The sequence below is a fragment of the Melanotaenia boesemani genome, chromosome 12 (assembly GCF_017639745.1).
Source record: "Melanotaenia boesemani isolate fMelBoe1 chromosome 12, fMelBoe1.pri, whole genome shotgun sequence".
NCBI lineage: Eukaryota > Metazoa > Chordata > Actinopteri > Atheriniformes > Melanotaeniidae > Melanotaenia > Melanotaenia boesemani.
Genome location: NC_055693.1, coordinates 33,209,345 through 33,231,652, shown reverse-complemented (window position 1 = coordinate 33,231,652; position 22,308 = coordinate 33,209,345). Strand labels below are relative to the sequence as shown.

The 22,308-nt window shown below is 43.8% G+C and overlaps 1 protein-coding gene across 1 annotated transcript; it reads right to left on the bottom strand.

Moving 5' to 3' along the window:
- Positions 1-458: 458 nt before the first annotated feature.
- On the bottom strand, positions 459-22,149 carry efnb2a (ephrin-B2a). The gene is made up of 5 exons (XM_042000916.1): positions 21,354-22,149; positions 13,019-13,302; positions 6,559-6,651; positions 5,964-6,071; positions 459-3,746 (listed from the first exon to the last, which is right to left on the bottom strand). The coding sequence occupies exons 1-5, from the start codon at positions 21,464-21,466 to the stop codon at positions 3,337-3,339; spliced, it is 1,008 nt and encodes a 335-aa protein (XP_041856850.1). The 5' UTR covers positions 21,467-22,149; the 3' UTR covers positions 459-3,336.
- Between the last annotated feature and the right edge of the window lie 159 nt (positions 22,150-22,308).

Here is a 22,308-nt window from a genome sequence, read left to right as displayed (position 1 = left end):
GTCTGCCCAGTGATCATATAATGACTAAAGAAAACTAGGGTAAGAAAACCAGGACAAACGATGCAAATATAATACTGTTACTTACAAACTGGACTGAAATAAAGTCATTAACAGAGCATAAAAGAAAAAAAAAACTAATTTAATAAATATTTATGGTACACACTTATGGCACAAATATGCAGCAGTCGGTTTGGCAACTTTTTTCTTTTTTTTCTTTTAAACCCAAATTACCATGGAAACAGTGCAAAATGGGAGGGACTGGGGGGGCATGGACTTTTTGTTGAGCGCTAGCTAAAATACATAGCAAAAAATTCAAATTTCATACAAAACATCTTTGAGAGTTTATAAAAAACATTTTTTATTGTGTTCTGGGCAATATGTACATAAGCTATTTACCAAAAAAGGAGTATGCTCTGCTTTACTGAAGTGTGTTCCATATTATCAGCAAGGGCTTGTTTTTTTGTTTTTTTATTTTCTTTCCCATTTACTTTCCTACAAAGGTGAATAAGGCTATTGTAACAACCCAGGATCCATATACAATACAAACATGAATGTATTTACAGTTTCTTACCTACAGAAGTACGGTGCAAAATTACTGAGTCAAGTGACCAAGGGCTGACCATACGAGCAAGGCATTTTACAGTAGCCTGAGGTGCTTCTCCTAGCCTGTGTGCTAAGACTCTCACAGCATCGCTACAACATTTCAGAGCAGGTCAGTCCAAACCGGCTCAGCGTTGAGAGAGCTTTAACCAAGCAGCAGCTAAGAAAAGGACGCCAGATTCAAAGAAACTAATCAGATTGTCATATTCTGCCGCAGTCAGACAGCAACTAAAATAACATTGTCTTTTTCATTTTCCTGTTGAGCTGTGTTACATTTGCTTTTTTTCACAGTTTACCCCTTTACTACGGCACAGTCAAAACAGAAAGGTTCAGATATTAGCAGAAATAATGCAGGAATAAAAGCTATCAGCAGACTGGTGTGAAATACTTTGCTAGGTTTGTGGTTGGTTTGTTGTTACATCTTTCAGTGGTTAAGAACACTTTCCATAGGTTTTTTTTTCTTCTCATAATTGATTAAAAAAATAAATAAGAATTGCATATTTGCAGATTTTGTAGCCTCTCAGAGGCACAAACCTCAGATCATACAAGGCTTGGCTTTTCGGTGAAATTTGATGTTCTGTATGAATCAATGACAATGTCAACAATGGGCTGATAGATGCTTTGGGTGAGGCCTAAGTCACAAGTCCTAAGCCAATGGTGAAGGTGAAGTCACGTAAACGTGCACACACACACACTCACACACACACACTAACACACGTGCACATAAAACATGGATGGTATTTTTAAGAAAACTGTGTTTTCATGTGACTTTTCCTTTGGGAGATGCTCTGCTGGGGGGGGTCACACAGGCAGTCTGAACTGGTATACACCTATGAAAACTGGGTCACAAAGCTCTGCTGCAGCCAGAGTTCGGGTCCGAACCCGTCCCCCATCCCGGGACCAGAAAGCTCTGCTGCAGCCAGAGTTCTGGTCTGGACCCGTCCTCCATCCCGGGACCAGAAAGCTCTGCTGCAGCCAGAGTTCGGGTCCAGACCCGTCCTCCATCCCAGGCTTTTAATCTGACACAGCTTGTAAAACAACCAGACTAAACCAGTCCAGAGATATTAGATAATCAGGTATATAGATTGCATAATGTGCACTTTTACTATTATATATTAACATTACTCCTCGTCATCCTCCTCCTCCATACTGTCTGAAAACACCTGTGCTCTATGTGTCTATCATAAATAGATTTTTGCTTATCTTATTTTTTTCTTTTTATCTTTTAATGTCCTTTTTAAATTTACATCTATTTAGTAAAAAGTAAAAAAAAAAAAAAAAGAAAAAGAAACAGGAAGGAAATGCTGATGGAGACTAGGAAACGGTGACAACGAAAGGAGGCGTCCCTGTGCTTTTAAAAAAAACAAAAAAACAAAAAAAACAAAACAAAACAACAAAAGAAACAGGATAGGAGAGCACCGGTCATGCTGATTTTTGGCCCTTAGGGTACCCTAATCATCACTCATCCCTGGACCCCTGTGGGTTAACATTACAGTACCTAGATCAGTTTCAACCAGCTCTGCTATCAACAACTTCATCCTGGGCTTCTTCTTCACCTGATGTGAAAAAAATCAGCGATAAGGCGAACTGAGTGTCTCATGGCCCCTAATCTGGGCTCTAGAGGCAGGCCCTCACCGCTCTGACAGGAAACGGCTTCTCCCCATCTTCAGAGATCACTTTGTCTCTCTGTGGACTGCTGAGAAGAATGGAGATACCACACAACAAAAGTAAAAGGGGGGTTGGGTAAAAGTGCTGCACTATGTACTGTGAGAAAGAACACCACCCACTCTCCTAAGTCCACCTGGACATACCTGCTCTTTCTGAGGAGACAGCGTTGGAGTTATTAAACAATCCATCTGAACCTGAACTAGACCAGAAGATATGAATAGAAATATGAAGTATGGACAGGAAATGATTCTCTAAAAACTTTAAAGTAACATCTGAGAGAAGTGATGATGCATCTGAGGATGAAGAGAAATGATCTGATCAACACTTAGAAGCCCAAACACTTCCTGTTGCCCAGGGTGACTCTTTGTGTGTGTGATGGTGAACATATGGGTGGAAAGGTGATGGTGGTCTTTGTTAGTCCTCAGGAAAAGTCCCAGAGACGATCAGTGCAACAATCTCTCTGCTTCTTCCGCCTTTAGCTGGTAAATCCACCGTCTCACTCAGCAGTCGGTAGAGGGCGGCCATGTTGTCACGAACTGCCCAGATCCAGCTTCCACCGGCTTCATTGTTCCTTTAGTGTCTCTCTTCCTTCTTAATTTCAAGCAGTAGTCTCTCTTAAGGTGAAGCCAGCAAGAAGCTTTCTGCTCTGTCTGAATCCTTCAAATTCATTAATCTGTTCATCCCAAAGGAAAAGTCCCCCCTTTGTCACACAACGCTGGCTGCAGTGCACAAAATAAACCAGGGAGCAACAGCGGGGAAAGAAGAGGCTGTCCTCTCTACTTCCCAGAGAGCAGCAGCGGTGACAGCTGCAGCCTTTTCTCTAGCCCTCTGCTCATCCAGTCTGCGTGGACAGAAACCGAACCACAACTACAAGGTATCAGCAAACCTTCGAGAGCGGCAAGAATATAGTGACTAAACATCAGAGGAAAGAAGGGAGTGGGGGGGAGGTGTCAACAGAGCGAGACAGAGAGAGAAAGAGCGAGCGAGTAAGCTGCTGGGGACACGTTCCCAAGCTAAACTCCACTCTGCTCGAGGATGGATCCAGTTCCTGCATGTCAGCGCTCCGTCTCAGACTTTGTAGTAGATGTTGGCCGGGCTCTGAGGAGGCATCTCCTGGACTATGTAGACCGGGTGTCCGTAGTCACCGCTCACCTTTTCGTAATGAGGGCAGAAGACGCTGTCAGCAGTCCTGAGTGGGATGATGATGTCACTGGGCTCCGAGCCATTGTTGTTGCCGCCGCCGCCGCTCCGTTTGGGTGTGGCCAGGGTGCTCAGAGACAACGTGGTTGCATGCTGTGGAGAGTGCTTACGATGCCGCCGTCTATACTTCAGCAGCAGCAGAACCAGCATGATGATGATGATGATAAAGATGACACTGCCTGAGGCAATGCCGACAAAGATGGCCACTTCAGAGCCGATGACGCTGGAGGACTTCCCGCCATTTCCGCCATTTTCACTGCTTTCTCGCGGAGCTAGACCTGGAAGAGAAAAACAAAGAAGTTGCCTATCAGTAAGACATGGACTGTCAGAGCAGAAACAACTGGACCTGTACCTGCCCATCAGACTGGTAGAGCTGGACCCATTACTAATGTGTCCAGCTCAGGACAGGATGGTTTGGTTCGGTAAACCCTGATCTCTGTTGTGTTTCCACAGCCAGCCATCCCTAGCAGTCAGGCTACCAGATGGATAGTGATAGATGCATCAGCTACATCAGTGGTCCCCAACCTGATTATCTTGACCCCCGCAAGGGGTCTCAAAGAGCACAGGGGGTCCATGAGGTTTGGACTGTACCGATCCTGTGTGAATGATAAAATGAAGTCCACACAGAGACAAGTTGAATTTGATTTTAAGTTGTTTTTTTTTTTTTTTGTTTATTTGTTTTTTAATCTTCTGGATGTTTTGACATGGAACCAGCGTTTTGGAGCCTGAAAACTTTAGAAACCAGGTCCCAAAGTAAATAAATGGGCATCATCAAAATCTTTTATAAAACAATATACTAAAACATAAATTGTTAAACAGAAAAAAAATGCTTATTAGGCCACACCTTGTGGATAAAATCAGTTCAGTCCCACCCCGTACCGTCCCATACTGACCCGTACCCTACCATCCCGTACTGTAATGACCTGTCCCATACCAGCCTGTCCCATACCAACTTGTACCAAATTTGTACCTTACAAACCAGCCTCGTACCATCTTGTCCCATACCGACCTATTCCATAACGACGCATCATGAACCAACCTGTACCTTACTGACTCGTACCAACCTATGCTGTACAAACCCATCCTGTGCCAACTTGTACCAACCTCTACCCTACTGACCCCTCCCCCACCTGTCCCTGTCCCTGTCCCTGTCCCAAACCCACCTGTCCGGTACCGCCTGGTACCGTACTGACCCACCTGGTACACTGGTGGAAAGTAGTACACATGATTTAAGGTAGTACAAAGGAAAGAATTCCAGTCTTTCGTTGCATTCCCTGTCTGTCATTGTCTTTTAGTTATGACTTAATAAAAGCTTATAACAGATCAGTAGACCAGCAGCTGAAGCCCGTCTGCAGGAAACAGTCCCACTGAATCTGAGGATTTTAACATTCAGTCAGTGAATCAACCTTGAATCGGGGGTGAGCACTGTCTGATGGGAGGTACAAGGGCTAAAGGGATGCAGGCAAATGGCACTTAGATAAATTACATTATGAAAGACATAAAAAGTAACTTAATTTTCTGGCTAACAGCCCCTGAGGGGAGAAAAAAAAAGAAATATTTGATATCATTGTGACACATCAATTATGGAAGCCAAGCTGTGCATTGACTCCCAGCAATGGACACTCTGGTTCTGATCCAACACTTCAGGGTGGGTGTGTTCTGTTCTTCCCAGGATGCGAATGTGTTCTCTGAGCAGCAAGGATTACTCCCTGTCTGCCGCTGCTTTCCCTGAGGGCCTAAAAGAGCTTTCGCTGTGGTAGGAAGAGGGCTGGATATGAAATGGCTGCCCAAAGCAAGGACCCTCTGTTGGTTTACAAGAGGATTATGCTGACACTCAGATGCTCCACTCATGGCACTCACAGGTCCATGTGCTTCGTTAGCAGCTGGGATGTAAGAACGAGACAAAAAAACCATCCTGAGAAAAAACAGGCGGGAAGAGCTACCAGCAGGGTGGGATGATGATAATGGGGGTTAACGCTGGACAAAAAATGTTAACAAGGTCACACTCTTGATGAACAGGGATACATGACAAGACCTGGAGAATGGTTTGTGTAGGTCATATTCTTTCTTTTTCTTTTTCTTTTTCTCTAAATATGACAAACATTTTAACTGCAGTCAGAGAGGTAAACAAACTAAGTTTGCTTCAGGAACAAATGTGTTTCTGTGTCAGGGAAAGCTTAAAAAGATGTCAGACAGAGACGGGATAGTTTTCCTAAAATGTCACTTAAGTGGTGGTTAAAACTGGACTGAGACCAGCCTGGAGACTCCTTAGAAGTCCTTGAAGAGCCAGAGATACTGATCAATTTTATGGACAACATTCAATTACTGGCTGATGAATCACTGACCTTTCTTTCCCTCACACACACACACACACACACAAAAAACCGATGTGCTTGTAACTGGCTGAAACGTTGTGAGACCAAATGCAAAATACTTGTTATAAATCTTCCTGTCCATTCACCCAGCCCCTGGAGGCTGTGAAGAGGTGATCTTACCTGGTTTCTGCAGCGAATCGTTGGGGTTGTAGCTATCCTTATCGGTGTGTTTGGGGGGGTAGGGTACTCTGGTGGGGTTGTCTTTGGGTGAAATCGGGTCTGAGGGACCTAAAAAACACAGATAGAGAGGGAAACAGGTAAAGGTTTGCTTTATGTGTTTAAATCATGACCATCTTTCAGGTTAAACTATTTATTTTTGTTTTTTCTATGAAATCTGGACCCAGTGAGGGTGGGGATGGGGTGGGGGAGCAGCTATGGTCAGCATAACCATGCTTGACTTTAAGGCAAATATTAACAAGAGAAAGATCCAATCAATACCTGTCGGTTACAAGAAGCAGTGAATCAGAGCCTATGTAGTAAAAACATTTGTAATGTGCATTTTACACAAACAGGCTCATTTTCAGGCACCACCCTTAGTACTGGTATACAACCCTAGTTTCTGTACATAGGGCTTTGGGTAGATTACCGTTCCATGGAAACACTGGACATGTTTGCTTCTAAGCATCCTATGATCTTATTTGGGAACACGTGCCATGATTTTCTCTATTATCTGTTCAGTCTGCTCACAACCATAACTCAGTGATCCAGTACTCACTTTGTCCCACTTTCATCGTGATCTTCATAAACTTGGTCTTGCAGACTCCTCCCTCCTGGTTGTCGATGCCCTCCATGGTGCCATTAGATGTAGCTGCAGAGCGAAACAGAGAAGCAGCAGGTCAGAATCAGACTTCACAGGAAATATGATCGAGCTGAAACATGTTCTCTGTTAACAAATAAACAAGGAAGGACATGACTCATTCCCTCTTTAATAAAAGGCCAATTTTCCTGTTCATCACCTCAAATGTTCCTCTCTGGTGAAATATTTCACATCCCTCAAGTCAATTAGCATGAGTAATTGTAAATGTAATACCTTTAACTGTGCTGATGGGCCTCATGAAGGAGGCAGTTAAGGGAAGTGATGAGCGAACTAAGAGAGGAGGATGGCCATGACAGCAACCATCCTGGGAAGTCACAGGACGTGCAGAGGTTTATTACATCTGAGCACTAACAACACCCCAGGGAGTACCGGCCCGTTATTAAAAGCATATTATAGGAGTTTAACATCCTAAACAAGTTAAATCTGAACTAAACTAGCTGCTTTGTACATGCTTAACGAAGAAGAGCTGAAAGAAAACAGGCTTAACAAAGACAGGCTTAAAGAAGACAGGCAGTAAACACAACCCTGCAGTGGTTAGGGTTAGGACTAACCCGAAGCCCCCAGCCACTCCCAAACAGAGCGGACATAATGAAATTGCTGCTCCACCTTTGTAATTTTTTCATCCAAGCTACCTCTAGTGGTGACCGGACACAAGTGCATTTAACCTGAATGACGGGACAAGGAGCAGGCCTGCAGGGGGGATGGGAGGGTTCTGGGTGGGGGCAGTAGGACTTGTGGTCTATCAGGTCAGTAACACAGAGGCTAACAAGCTGCCAGGGCTTAGCGGCTTGGCCTCCTGCCAGCGCTCAGGCGCCCGCATTCATATCAACCCCCGTCCATCCATCCATCCACCCCCACCCTCTGCTTCTTTATCTCCTCGTTCCACCATCATCATCCAGTTCCCACCTCTTCTGGCCTTCACCTTATTCCCTGCCATGCACCCAAACTCGCCTTCCTTCAGATGCAGAAGAATCTAAAAACAGGAGTTTCAGTAGCATCCAGACTGAAGCAGAATAAATGTGCTCCATGTAGGACTCCACTTTCTCCTCCTCCCTGTTGCTCCTTTTCTCCCTCTTCCTTTCCCTCCCTCCCAAACACCAATCATTTTGATCTGAATCCTCTTGTTTCAATAAGACAGTGATGGGAGCGGACACAAAGCACATGTTAACAAGGACTCACTCCTCCCCCATCTCCCCCTCATTCTCCCCCGTCTCCTTCTCCAGCTGAACTATGTGAAGACCAAAAGCACATTACAGACAAAGCAGCTTAAAAGCTTGTGTTCCTGTTCCCCTATGTGTTTATGTGTGTGCACACCTGTGCTTGCACTAATTTAATATCCTGTTATCAGAAGAATGGTCTATTTAACCCTAAAAACTATGCTAGATCTCCGGCACCCCTGAGCTCTTATGTCATCAACTGTTTTTTAGGAGTGGTGGTGTGTAGCTCTGTGGGGTAAATGTGATGGATAGTTACCCTTTAGCTGATCTACAGACGTTTTCCAGGCATTTCTATCCCGTCCAGGAGGTTTACAATCCAGCCTCTAAATGTAGTTTTATTCAGAGAATCTGGTAAATCCACAATGATCCATGATAACACCATTATTTATCACATTTCATCATAAAAACATCACTATCCCTACTATGTTGCTAAGAGACCTCTATTTAGACCTGGACATGATGATGAAGCCACTTCCTGTCAGACTTTCCATGAATCAGATAACTTAAACTCAGACCTAATGTCCAACCAGGAGCAGCCAAAGTTCAAAAGGTGAGCTAAATACAACAAAAATAATGGCTGCAGTAAAGCCAAGAAGACGTATTAGATGCACAGTGGCACCAAAACCAGCTGAGTTGGGAGTTGCTTTGTGAACATAGAAGGTAAATAAAAGTGGTTGGCTTATATGGTGCTATATCTGTTGATGCATTAATTTTACCGTCCTGAAAAAAAATAGTCTGGATGTTGACGGGGATTAAAAAGGTTCAGCTTCTACATGCAGTTTTATGTTTAAAAATATAGTTTTTATATCAAGTTTTAAAGGTTAAAATATCTTGCTGAGGTTTATTTGGTTGTAGTTCAAGGAATTAATTTATTCTTCTAACCTCAGAATATGTCTTTATCTGTCAAACATTTTACCTGATCTCCTCTCTGCCACCGTTTAACATCAGAAAACAAAAGCTTTGTTTCCTCCGACCATCAAACACAAATCATTTCTTAACAGGCTGCAACATTTCTCCCACAACAGAAGTCAGTTCTGGAGGACAATCAAACCTTTTTTTAAACTTTAAACTCCTTTTCCTCCCCCCTTTTAAAGACAGAGTAAAACACACCGTGTGTACCAGGCTGCAGTCCACGAAGGCCTGACTGGGATTTAAACAGAATGTGATTGTTGAATCAGCTCAGGCTGAATGTTTGGCCCTCCTCAGCCCAGTCAGAGCAGGCCAAGCTGAACTGGTGACAGACTAGCTGGCTACAGTTAACCAGTTAATCCAAACGGCTGGGGGTGGGAGGCGGGAACATAGTTTACAGGAGGAGGGGGGTTGACGTGGTTCTTACAAGACCTTCACAAATGGATTTAGTTACAAAGAAGAAAAGAGCAGATAAACTCAGAGGACAGAGTCTGTTTTCTACTTTCTTACTGCTTTTAGCAACAAATAAGATCCCCCCCAACACACACACACACACACACACACCTCAGTCTGTTTTCGTTCATCAAATTTTCTTCTGTTTATAAAATAAACGGAGCAGAAGATGATCAGCTGCGACACCGACCACAAACTTGCGACTCTTGACCAGAAAGCCTCTTTTCATTGTCATGTCTCCATTCCCACTTCATGATCACTAGATGAATCTTTAGTTTACAGACTTGAGGATTTTCTTCCAGATTTTTTTCTGTGTTGGTTTTTATTTAAAAGCTCAACTGTGATCAGCTCAGAATGTGGAGCCTGAAAAACTCTCAAAGCTGCTTCTGCCACATTTTCCTGGTATAATTAAAAGATAATGCACTGCCTAAAGACAATGCTGGGCCACTCATAAATACTGGAACAGAGCAAAGGCAAAGCAAGAACAGCCTAAAGAGAGAGAGGGAAAAGACAGAAAGAGGATGTATTCAGGAAGAAGAGAGACAAAGCTAGCCATGATCTAAACACTGAGGATAATTGCCATCCGTCTGGTTGCTGTGGAGCATGAGGACATCATCACAGTGCAGGGGTTGCAGCCTGGTTAATACCCATCACAACCGTGTGCCCTAATCAGCCATGGCAGGCGGCGCCTTCAGCCCCTTTTTGGGACCCCTGTGACCTTTTGAAACAGGGCCAGAACAAAGCTGGGTCACTACCAATACCAAAGCTGCCTGGTCACCACCAGTGTGTAAAAAACAAACCATTTAACTCTGTTTTCTGAGTGAAGAGCAGCAGTTTAACAGCGATCTACCTGCTTTTAGCTTCTCAGACACACTAAAACCGACGGACCCAAGCAATCAGTCTGACAACACGGCAGGAACGTAACCATCTTCTGGAAGAAATAAACTGATAACTGATCAGACAAAACACTAAAAGAACCTTTTAAATTCCACAGCAAATAATAGGATGAGTTTTCAATTTCGTCCTGGATAAGGCTCAGCAGACATATGATAAAATTTCTCTCATCCTTCTCCCCTCACCGGTTCTCTTCTTCTATCTGCCCCCACTAATTTTTCTGCACACTTCCTTCCTAGTTAGCTCCCTTTCTTTATTCCCAAATCCTCTCACCCCATGCCACCCTTTCTCCCTGCACAGTCTCCCTCGTTAGCTCTCTTTCGTCACTCTTCTGCTCCCTTTCCCTCCTTATTCATCTCTCTCCCAGGATCTTCAACTCACGTAATCATCACACTGGCTGGATTCTCAGCTGCAGGCCACACTGTCGTGACCAATCACATCAACTCATTTCAGCTACAGCAGCACCGTGCACGACACGGTAGAAACAGGCAACAAGCCCACAGCTGCACCAACAGTAACACGTCTGCATGGACAGCAACACGTCTGCATGGACAGTAACACGTCTGCATGGACAGCAACACGTCTGCATGGACAGCAACACGTCTGCATGGACAGTAACAAGTCTGCATCGACAGTAACACGTCTGCATGGACAGCTACACGTCTGCATGGACAGTAACACGTCTGCATGGACAGTAACAAGTCTGCATGGACAGTAACACGTCTGCATGGACAGCAACACGTCTGCATGGACAGTAACACGTAACACGTCAGCCTGGACATTAACACACACGTGTGGACATTAACACTTCAGAGTGGACAGTAACACGTCAACCTGGACATTAACACGTCAGCCTGGACATTAACACGTCAGCCTGGACAGTAGCACATCACCGAGGACAGTAACACGTCAGCCTGGACATTAACACGTCAGTGTGGACATTAACACGTCACCGTGGACAGTAACACGTCACCGTGAACAGTAACACGTCAGCCTGGACAGTAACACGTTAGCGAGGACATTAAGACGTGTGCTTTGACAGTAACACGTCAGCGTGGACATTAGCACGTCTGCATGGACAGTAACAGGTCACCAAGGACAGTAACACGTCAGCCTAGACATTAACACGCCAGTGTGGACATTAACACGTCACCGTGGACAGTAACACGTCAGCATGGACAGTAAAACGTCTGCATGGACATTAAGACGTCTGCTTGGACATTAACACGTCACCGTGGACAGTAACACGTCAGCGTGGACAGTAACACATCAGTGTGGACATTAACACGTCACTGTGCACAGAAACACGTCACCGTGCACAGTAACACGTCACCGTGCACAGTAACACGTCACCGTGAACAGTAACACGTCACCGTGGACATTAACACGTCACCGTGGACAGTAACACGTCTGCTTGGACATTAAGACGTCTGCTTGGACATTAACACGTCACCGTGGACAGTAACACGTCAGCGTGGACAGTAACACGTCACCGTGGACAGTAACACGTCAGCGTGGACAGTAACACGTCTGCTTGGACATTAAGACGTCTGCTTGGACATTAACACGTCACCGTGGACAGTAACACGTCAGCGTGGACAGTAACACGTCACCGTGGACAGTAACACGTCAGCGTGGACAGTAACACGTCTGCTTGGACATTAAGACGTCTGCTTGGACATTAACACGTCACCGTGGACAGTAACACGTCAGCGTGGACAGTAACAGTGGAGATGCTTAATCCAGCCCTGAGACACACTCAAACACTGCAGAGCAAAAAACACCTGTACCTGCTCACCTGTGCTTTATTATTTATTTGTTGTTTTTGTTTTCTTTCTGTCTTTGTGCTTCACTTATGTTGTTTACTGGTATAAAGTCCACCAGTTGAGCCAATTAGGGCTGCAGAACTGGGACCAAAGCTGACCCAGAAAAACCCAATTATTAGCTCAAAGTGACATATGCAGTTTCCTCTCTTCAGGCTACACAGCAGTGAGATGGCAGCAGTAAGTGGGGGAAGAAGGGTGGCGGGATGATGTCTGTGAAGGGTAATCTGTAAAATATGAAAATTTTCCAGGTCTTCCTGACTGAGATCCAAATCAACGATGCCCCCCAATCTCCTGGTCTTTTGCTCCTGCTCATTTTCTCACCAGATGGATTAAGTTTTTTTTTTTTTTTTTTTTAATCAGAAGGCAGTCAGAAACTAAATCCAGAGCCAGATGTGTACAGGTGTATGCGGGGGTGTGTGTGTTACCAGTCCACCTCTCCACCTCTGTCCTCCTGCAACATCAACCCACTCATATCTGCGGACCACACACACCCAGAGATGTGCACATACTTGCCACATCAGCCAAGTTCTTTATTAACCTGAACCTGCTTCCTACACTCTCATCCTCCACCAGGTCATCCACACGCGTGCACCATGTAATGGTCTGTTCAGCTTCTACTGCTGGTGTTGATCAGAAATAAACCAAACCAGCTTATTTGGATTTGCGAACTGAAACAGTAGCTTGTTGAATCGTCTATGCAGGAGTTGGTTAAAATCGGTTGGAGCAGAAGCACCAGTCCTGCGTCTGACTCTGTCTTCTCCTTCTTCTACCCCGTCAGAAACATGGCTTCCCACTGTGACGGTTCACAGATGGTCGAGGCAGAGTTTCACAGATGGTCCTTTCAGCACCACACAGATGGTTCAGTCCACCTCCCATGTTTCAAACTGGGGGGCCGTCATAAAGCTCCATCAAAGCTTCCTCCAAGGAAGGCATTAGCACTCAGTTACACCTGCACCGTGGACTATCAGCTGATCCACCAGAAATTACGGAGGCTCAGCGTAACTTCCTGTCTGAGCTAGAGAGCAGTACACTGATAATCTGGTTTTTATTTGTACTTACAGATGATATAGTAATCCTTCCCCTTGAAGAACTCCAGTCCCCATAGGTTTGGACTGAACTCCTGAAACTTCAGCGTGAACTTGACGTCCTGGTCTGGCTTCACACAGTTGAGCAGCGGCGTGTCAGCCTTGGTGATGGTGCAGCTCTCCAGCTGCTCCTTGGGGACCATGTACACTTTGTAATACTCCACTCCGTCGCCCACACCACCATCCACACGAGGACACACAATGTCCAACTTATCCCCGATCTGGGGGTACAACACCACGCCCTGGCCTGGCACGAACCTGGAAGGAGATGCAGAAACAGAGAAGAAGAAGACATCATCACATCTGATGACGAGTCATTCATTAAGCAGCCTGGATCAGACCGTTTTCCTCTCCATGCTGCAAAATACAGAGATTCATTATTTATGTGGTAATTACTGACTGTGTACATTAATTTTAGATGATGAAATGACGGCAGAATGTGTCTGTCTGTGTGGAGCAAAGTGACCTCCTTATCTGAAAATGAAATTACGTAGCAATAGAGAGATCAGACAGTTAACCTAGTAAAGCTAAAATTGATGTATGAATAGATATAGCAGCATAAAGGCCGACCAGAAGAAGAAAGCAGAATTTATTACTAACAGAACTTTGTAGAAATAACACACAGATCAACAGTGACCAAACCTTTTCTCATCTCATCGTTCTCTCAAGTCTTGGCTTTCAGGAGAAAAAATATTGTTATTGAAACAAACACACAACAGAAACTATTTCCATGTTTCCACTTTTTCCTCATTTCCAGTTATTCCTGCTACTATTTACCTGCTATCCTCACTAAACCAACTCCAGCTCAGCTGCTTTGTGGCGCCACCGTGCATCAGAAACGTCTTCTTGGCTTTATTCCAGCCATAGAGGAGCATTATTTTTCTTCTTTTCACACACACATAGAACTTTCTGCTCACTGGTTGATCTTTGGCTGCTCCTGATTGGACGTTACCGTCAATCTAAGCTCTCTGATTGGTGGAAAGTCTGACAGGAAGTGGCTTCACCATCATGTCCAGGTCCAAATAGAGGTCTCTTAGCAACACAGTAGTGATGGTGATGTTTTTATGTTTTATGTTTTTATGATGAAATGTGATAAATAATGCTGTTATCATGGATTCTGAATAACAACTACAGTTTGTGGTGGTATTATAAACTTCCTGGATGGGATAGAAATGTCTGGAAAACTTCTGTAGATCACCTAAAGGGTAGCTATCCATCACAATTTTTACCCCACAGAGTTACACACTTCTGCTCCTGAGAAACTGGTGATGATGTAAAACATAGTGCCGGGGATACCAGAGATCTGAAAGAGTTTTAAGGGTTAATAAAGGCTAAATGTGCCCAGTTTATATCCACATACACAACCCAGATGTCCTGTTCTTAAATACAGATAAACTGATATTTGTCATCATGTTGAACTTCCCGCACAACTTCTAACACAAGACATTGCTCTCTGCTTCTCCAACAGTGAAAACACATAAAGAATAAACGCACACACACGTGCACACATGACAGCAGCTAACTAGGCCATAGCTATATTTTTACCCCCCTACCCAACCAAACCCCCCCAGGGAAACACTCAGTAGTAGTACAGTGTGTCCAGTGGCAGCCACATGGAGAGGCAGAGTCAAACTGTGTGTCTGAGCTGTACAGCGCCATCTGCCAGCATGGGGGTTGACTGAAGCACGGAAATGGAGAGAAACAAGGTCCTTGGAAAAGCCTCCAGGGTTCAACAACTTCTTTAGCAGGAGTGTGCATGCACCAACTTTGTGCACATACGCATGAATGTGTGTTAACACAGGGATTAGGGTGTGCATGAGGTTTTGTGAAGACATCCACATGTTTATATGTTCTGTGGCATATGGTTTGTGGACAGATTGATCGCCACGTTGGAGGTCCGTCTCTGATAACTCAGATATCCGGATTATATTTTTCCTTTCTCAAGCTTGGATCTACACGAAGCAGTTGCTGCTTTTCCTGGCTGTTTTACTGGATTTAGTCAGTAAATAATGAAGCAGATCTCCTGACAGCAACAACGTAAATTAAGCTGTACAAGACAAACTGAAAAAAACTGAAACTTTCAGTCTTATGCAGAGGCTACAAAACAGACAGCTGTTGCCATGGTGACGTAGGAAACCTCAATTCAGTTGTCACCATCTGGATCTGCTGAAACAAGAAATGATCAACATGACTGTTTTACTCCGGAAAACCATTAGAACCAGAATAGGAACCAGAATAGGAACCGGAACCAGAACCAGAACCAGAACCAGAATAGAAACCCGGAACCAGAACCAGAACCAGAATAGGGACTGGAACCAGAACCAGAACCAGAATCAGAATCTGAACCGGAACCAGAACCAGAACCAGAATAGGGACTGGAACCAGAACTAGAACCAGGATAGGAACCGGAACCAGAATCGTAACACACTAAATAAGAAGTAAAAGTACAGATTTACACCTGCTGACACGAGTGTGCTAAAAATCACTCCTGACCTTTTTAATTTCAGTTTCTATTAACTAATTAATTTATGGAGTATTTTTGTTTACTTCTGTATAAAAATACACATACATTCATTTTAATATTATTTATTTATTTATTGTTATGAATCTATGTAATGTCAAATTGTATTTAACTGTATTCCAGGCTTTTTCTTTCTTCTGCTCTTCCTTTTCCGTTTGACAAGAGCTTTGATTAAAGATATTATATTCAGAAAATGTGTATGGAATAACAAGAAACCTATGGTTAGCTGAAAGGATTCATATGTAGACGGAAAAAAGGGGGACTTGGTCTCCCTAACGTGTACAAATATTTAACGCAAGGTATCTTTTAATGAGCTTACGGTTTCCCATCAAGAGATACAAGATGGGAAAGTATGGAACAGGAGGTTTTAGATATGTCTGAAGATAAACTCTCTTTACAGGTTTGTGGTTTGGTATGCTTAATAATCCACTGATTACATTTTCTTGTTCCATAACTAACCTTTTTCAAAACCAAATAAATCTAAATGCTTTACATTCTTCTAGTGAACCACTAAGGGATAAGCCACTTAACAATAACACCTGAAAATCCAAAGGAATTATAAATGTGGAGGATATGAGAAATCCACACACCAGAAAATAAAGATCCTTTACAAGCGTAAGACCGAATATGACAACGAAGACAATCACAAATACACACACCTGAGTAAATGCTCAGGAGATTCTGCTGTTGTACCGAAACCTTCAGACAATGAGACAAAGTCAAACGCAGACTGAACCAAAACAGCATGAAAATGATATAAACTGATAAACATATCAGTAACTAACCGAAATACAGCTCAAAGCAACAAACTGATCTATTAAAATCCTTTTAAAAGGAAGAAAGGGATTATGTCTGCAGAACGCTTTACAAAACATCTAAATCAGTGAAGAACAGAATGATTAATTCATTTTATTCATAGAATCTACTTCGCATGCTTAAGGCCGGTATAAGTGATTCAGAGATTTGTTGGCACTGCATGAACAGGGACCTTCTATCACACGGTTCGGACGTGCTGTAAAATGAAAGCTTTTTGGAAAAAATGTTGTCCAGTCTTGGGCAAAATTGTTGTCTGTTCAGCGTTATGTCTACTGAACTGTAATCCTGAACCAGTTCTGTCAAAGTTCACAAACATTTTTTTAATAAATGGATTGTTAGAAAAGACGGACAGCGATGACAAATGCAGATCAACTGAAAGATTAACCGTAGCTTTGTTAGCTTGGAAAAGGTCTGAATCTCATTTAACTGAACTTTATAATGAAGAACAGAAGCTGTGCAAATCTATAAACCTTATTATTCAGAAAATTCCCACCTTCCTCTGAATTTTGTGACAGTAATCTGTGACTGTGTAACTTGTCCCAATTTTTTTTTTATTTATTTTTTATATTGTTTGTTTCAGTGAAGCTAAACAATTCCTGCAGATTTTATCCAGTTATTTGTAAAGCTTGATTTCTCATCCATTGATGCATCTAGAGTAGCACTGTTCTCACCTGCCCCCCACCCGTTTTTCCTTTTAGTACAGGTGTGTATGTTATTTTAGCTATTTGTCTTAAAACAATAAAAGTTCAAGTAAAAAAAGAAATGTAAATTTCATTGTATGAATGGATCCATATGAACATGAAGTCTATATTTGTGCACATTTACAGACCAGAATAAGGGTGAAATTGTACTCAGGAAATGTGACACTGCTCTGCAAACACTGTCATTTTGAAAAACAAACACTGGAGGCTCAGCTTCCTGTCCGGTTCTGCTGCGGCTCGCTGGAGTGAAGAGGTGACAAAGCGGAGTAAAGCTTCCTACATTCACCTTATTTAACATGAAACCTCTTGATGCCAAATGTGATTTATACAGATTTTCTCGGCCCCTCAATCAGCTGTTCATTAAGTGTAATAAGGAGACGAGTTCTCCCTCAGTTAAAAAAATCCCGGAGGAAACCCTGGTGTTACCCATTTTCATGTATTTGGTTCTGTCACAGTTCTACTGAAGTGCGGTAAATAAAAAACGTACTCTTCTGAGCTTTGTTGCTCGTTTGCAGTCATCTTGTGTGAAATGAATTCTGGGAGAAAAGACGCACATACGCAGCCGGTTGTTCCATGTGACATTGTCTAGTTGAATAACTTGTCTTTCCAGATCAAATGTTTGTTCTCGGTCTTGGATTTTGTGAAATAAATTTCTAAATAAATGCGACTTATAGTCCAGTGTAACTAATATATAACTAATATATGTTTTATTACTGATGCAACTTGTGCTCTGGAGCACAATTTTAATTAACATTAAAAAACATAAACAGAAAACCAACATAAAACCAAAAATTAAAACAAAGTGAAATATAGTGACATTAGGTAAAAAGAAAAAAAGAATGGGGTAAAAATAAGTATATACAGCCCAGTCAAAAGTTTGGACACACTTTGCTGATGAATCTAAAGGGAAAATGTTTTACTGGTACTGTGCATAAATAAATGACACAGTGACCACATACAAGATGGACTGAAAGGGACAACAGCAAGTGGTATGTGTCAAGATAAAGTGTCAAGCAGGTCTTATATCCTGTCCAAGCACCACCTGTGATGCCCCCCTCCCTCCACACCTCCCCAGATCCACTGTTAAACAGTCTGATGGTCCTGGGAAGGAAAGACTTCCTCAGTGTATCCGTAGAGCAGCTCAGAGACGTAATCCCTCCGCCATGACAGTCCATCTGAACCATCAGCACTGACTGTCTGTCCCAGAACCAAACCCCCACCACTGTCCCAGAACCAAACCCCCACCACCACTCTAACCTGAACCCTCACCAGTGTCCCAGAACCAAACCACCACCACCACTCTAACCTGAACCCCCACCACTGTCCCAGAATCAGACTTTACATTTCACCTTGACATCATCATTTCAACTCTCTGCCAGTGTACGTCAACCAGGGCAAAAAAAACTAACAAAACAATGAAAAAGATGGAGAATTAAAACCCTTATTTTATCGGTTTCAGAGGTGAGCTTGGGTCTAGAGAACCCGGGTTCGAGTTCCAGGCGCCAACAGGCGAACCACGGTGGGCGCTTGCTCATAAGAAAAAGTTTAAAGTAAAAAATAAAAGAAAAGATTTTGTTAAGACATTCATGACGGACTCCTATATCTCTGTGTCTCCTTATTCCCTTTTTAGGTCCATCCTTCCACATTCACAAAGGGCCCAGAGAGGTGCCCCCGCCACTGCCCGGTCACAATGGGCCTTTGGGGCTTCTCGGTAATCTCTTAATGAACTGCAGTGGAAGAGAAGCAGCGTTCCTTTTACATAAAGCATGTAAAGCACGGCTCTGCTTTGTTTCTTCCTCCCAACTACAAAATGGATTAGCAGACAGAGGAGGTGTGGTGGGGGGCAGGGTGAGGGAGGGGAGGGGGGGACTGAGGTCATTCTCTTTTTTTAAGAAGGCTCATGGATGTAGCTGTAAAGTAGTAAAGCACAAACAACAATAAAGTTTAATTGACACCCCTGTGGGTCCCACGCAGAGATTTTTTTCTTTTTCCACAGAGAGATGCACACACACACACACACTCACAAATTAAAGCACAATGGCAGAGCGTCCACATTTCTACCAGTGAACAGTCCCAGAGCTGAACGAAGACGGAGAAGTGGCTCTGATGGACGGAAACCTGCTGAATGGTCACGTTTCAGTTCTGTTAGAAAGTCCACACGAAGACTGAGAGCTGGCGGAGAAAGTTACCGGTCAGACTCGGAGGAAAACATTCAGCTACAGCAACTCTTCATCAACTCATCTTCATATCCAGCTGAAGCTGATGTTTCTGGGTGCTGTGCAGTAACTGAACTACTCTTTCTCCATTAGAATCAGAAAACAGACCCTGATGTGACTCTCTGGCCTGTTTTCTTTTCTCTAAACTCTTTACAGAGGCAGAACAAAAATGTACGCACACATTATTCCCCCGAAAAGCCTGCTGGGTTTTTGTGGCAGCCTGAGGCCTCCGAGGGTGGACACGCCGCCTAGTTCAAGAATTTCACATTTCAATGATGAGAAGAAATTACTTTTGAAAAGCAAATTTCCTGAGAAAACTCTGAATATGTAAGTACATGTATAAATATACATGTGTACAAAGTTAAAAAATATACATACATATATATATATATATATATATTTAATTATATATTATATATATAAATAATTATATCATATATATATTGAATTATATATATATATGTATATATATATATATATATATACATATATATATATATATATAAATTGTGTGTGTGTGTGTGTGCATTGCACGTTCAGTAAATAAAAAATAAAGGAAACGCCTCGCGCTCTCATGCTTCACAGCCTCACAGCAGAATAGCGTTGCATAAAAAACTCAATAGAAACTTTGACATTGTAGAACTTCAACATTTGTTTAGATGGAGTTAAAATAAAAAGGTTGGAGGGGGACGGAGGGATAATTTGGTGCGACACCGTCTGAATCCTCAAGCTGAGGCCTCCAAGGGCCACAGCAACCACGGCTGTAATGGCGAGGCTGCCGCGTGAAGGGGCCGCGAGCTCCCGCGGACACGCTGAACACCCAGAGAAACCCGAACCGTGCTGGTTGTCAGGGACCGGGTCTGGATCGGGTGTGTGCCGCTGAGCGGTTAACCTCTGCAGCAGATGCACGAAGCTGTGTGTTCAACAACAACCACCGTAACGTGTCTGCTGTGTCCGTGTCCCTCGCGGAGAGGAGGACTCTGGCTGCACGACCTCAAACCCGAGTCACTGAGAAACGGACACAAACACAGGAGCAGCTCGGTGGATTCCGAGAAGGGGGCACCGCGTAGGACTGCAGTTCCTGAGCAGCACCGGTTCTCTTGGTCAGCGGGAACATGACGGCTCCAGTCTGCACGAGCCAACACTGATGGTAATAAAAAAAAAGCAGTTCATGCGAAGAATTTATAAGGTCTGGGACCTGCTCGGTCCATTGATCTCCTGCAGATCTGAAGACTGAAGCTTCTGGAAACCATAGAGCTGCTGGTTTAAGTTTTATCTGAGAGGAATTGGAAGCTCTGAAATCCGGATAATTGTTCCAGAAACATTTCAGCTCAGATCACAGCAGAGAGGAGCCACGGGCCGTGGGCCATTTCCTCAGGATTCTTCTCATCGGCTCCAGCACAACAACAACACGTTTCTATTTATTTATTTTATTAATAGTCTTCAGTATTAGAGAGGAAAAAGTTGTGACGCTGTTTTTCCTTAATTCTCCACAAACTGAACCGGGCCTTCGGATCAGATCCGGATCTCTTAACAGCCTGAATAAATATTTGCAAACAAACACCGCCAACAACTTTTATCAGATAGATTTCCGTGAACAGCTAGCTTCATCTGAGGCGGGTTTGTGCTGCCACGCACAGTCGTGCGGCCCCGCAGCGCGCGCCGCGCCGATATGATTTCCAACGGCGAGTAAATGTGTCCTCAGAAGTTCACCTGCATTTTAGCCTGATGTGGACCTGGTCTGATGCAGGACGGACCGGGGCTGGTCTGGACTTATTTACCAACGTATTTATGTATATATTTATTTATTATAGGTCACAGTGTTTGATAAAAAAAAGCCAAATTCATTGTGAGAAAACCCGCCGAATATTCAAACGTAAAAATAATAAAATAACTAAATGAAAATCTTCATGATGTAAATCTCTTTGCTATTGATTGTAGCTCTAAACTAAGGTACAGATTAAAGGAGATCATTTTATGTGTGAAATTGTGTCCACAGAGGAGAGCGCGCGACGCTGCTGGGGCCACAACATGCACAGTTTATGCTGAACTCACCTGGTGTTCGTGGTGTTCCAGTATATGGACTCCAGGATGAGCGCGCGGCATAAGTCCACTCTGAAGGCGATAAACAAAACTCCAAAATAATATCTCCACATCGAGTCCCCCATGGCGAGCGCGCGGCGCACGATCCGTCTCAAAAAAAAAAAAAAAAAAAAAAAGAGAGAGAGAAAAGAAAGGAGGAGGGAAAGGGAAGAGAAGACCAGAGCTCCGACAGAGGGGTTCAGGGTCCTTCACCTTAAATCCTGACCCAGAGGGAACATGCGAGCCCCGATCAGAGCATCTCCAGATGAAAGACTTGTTCCAGAAACCAAAGGCGCGCGCAGCAGTTCACTCAGTGCCTTAATATTCTCCTCTGTTCAGGGAGTGAGACCGCAACCCACTGAAATCCATCCCTGGTGGTCTCCGTTGCTGGACCTGCTGGCACGCGGAAACAGACCACAAAATAAATCCCTCTGCGTCTCTGTCAAACAGCGCGAGCCCAAATCCAGCGCAAGACAGACGGAGATGCCTGCTGGTGGAATGGTGATTTTTTCCGTTTAGCGGGTGGAGGTGGAGGTGGTGGTGAGGGTGACAGCAGCAGAAAAATGTGCAAACAATGAGGTCGGATGGTCAAAATGAAGAAAATGGGAAAATGCGTGAATGAAAGAAACCAAAGGAGCTGGGATGGAAGTTCTCATACTACTGGTTCCGCTCCAAAAAGAGCCCGACTACTGCGGCCCAGTCCCGCAGCTCCGAACCCCGCAGAAAAACACCAAAAACCGGGAGCTGCTCGCCTCAGCACCCGCTCCGAAACCTGAATGGAAAGTAACTGAAGGGACAGAGACTGGGAATATTTGGTCGAGCTGGTTGGGTCCAGGACCCGCCCACCGTCGCCGCTGATTGGTCGCCCAGCGGGAAGTCAGCACAAGCTCTGCTGTCAATCAAGCAAGGAGCCCTGGTGACTGGATGA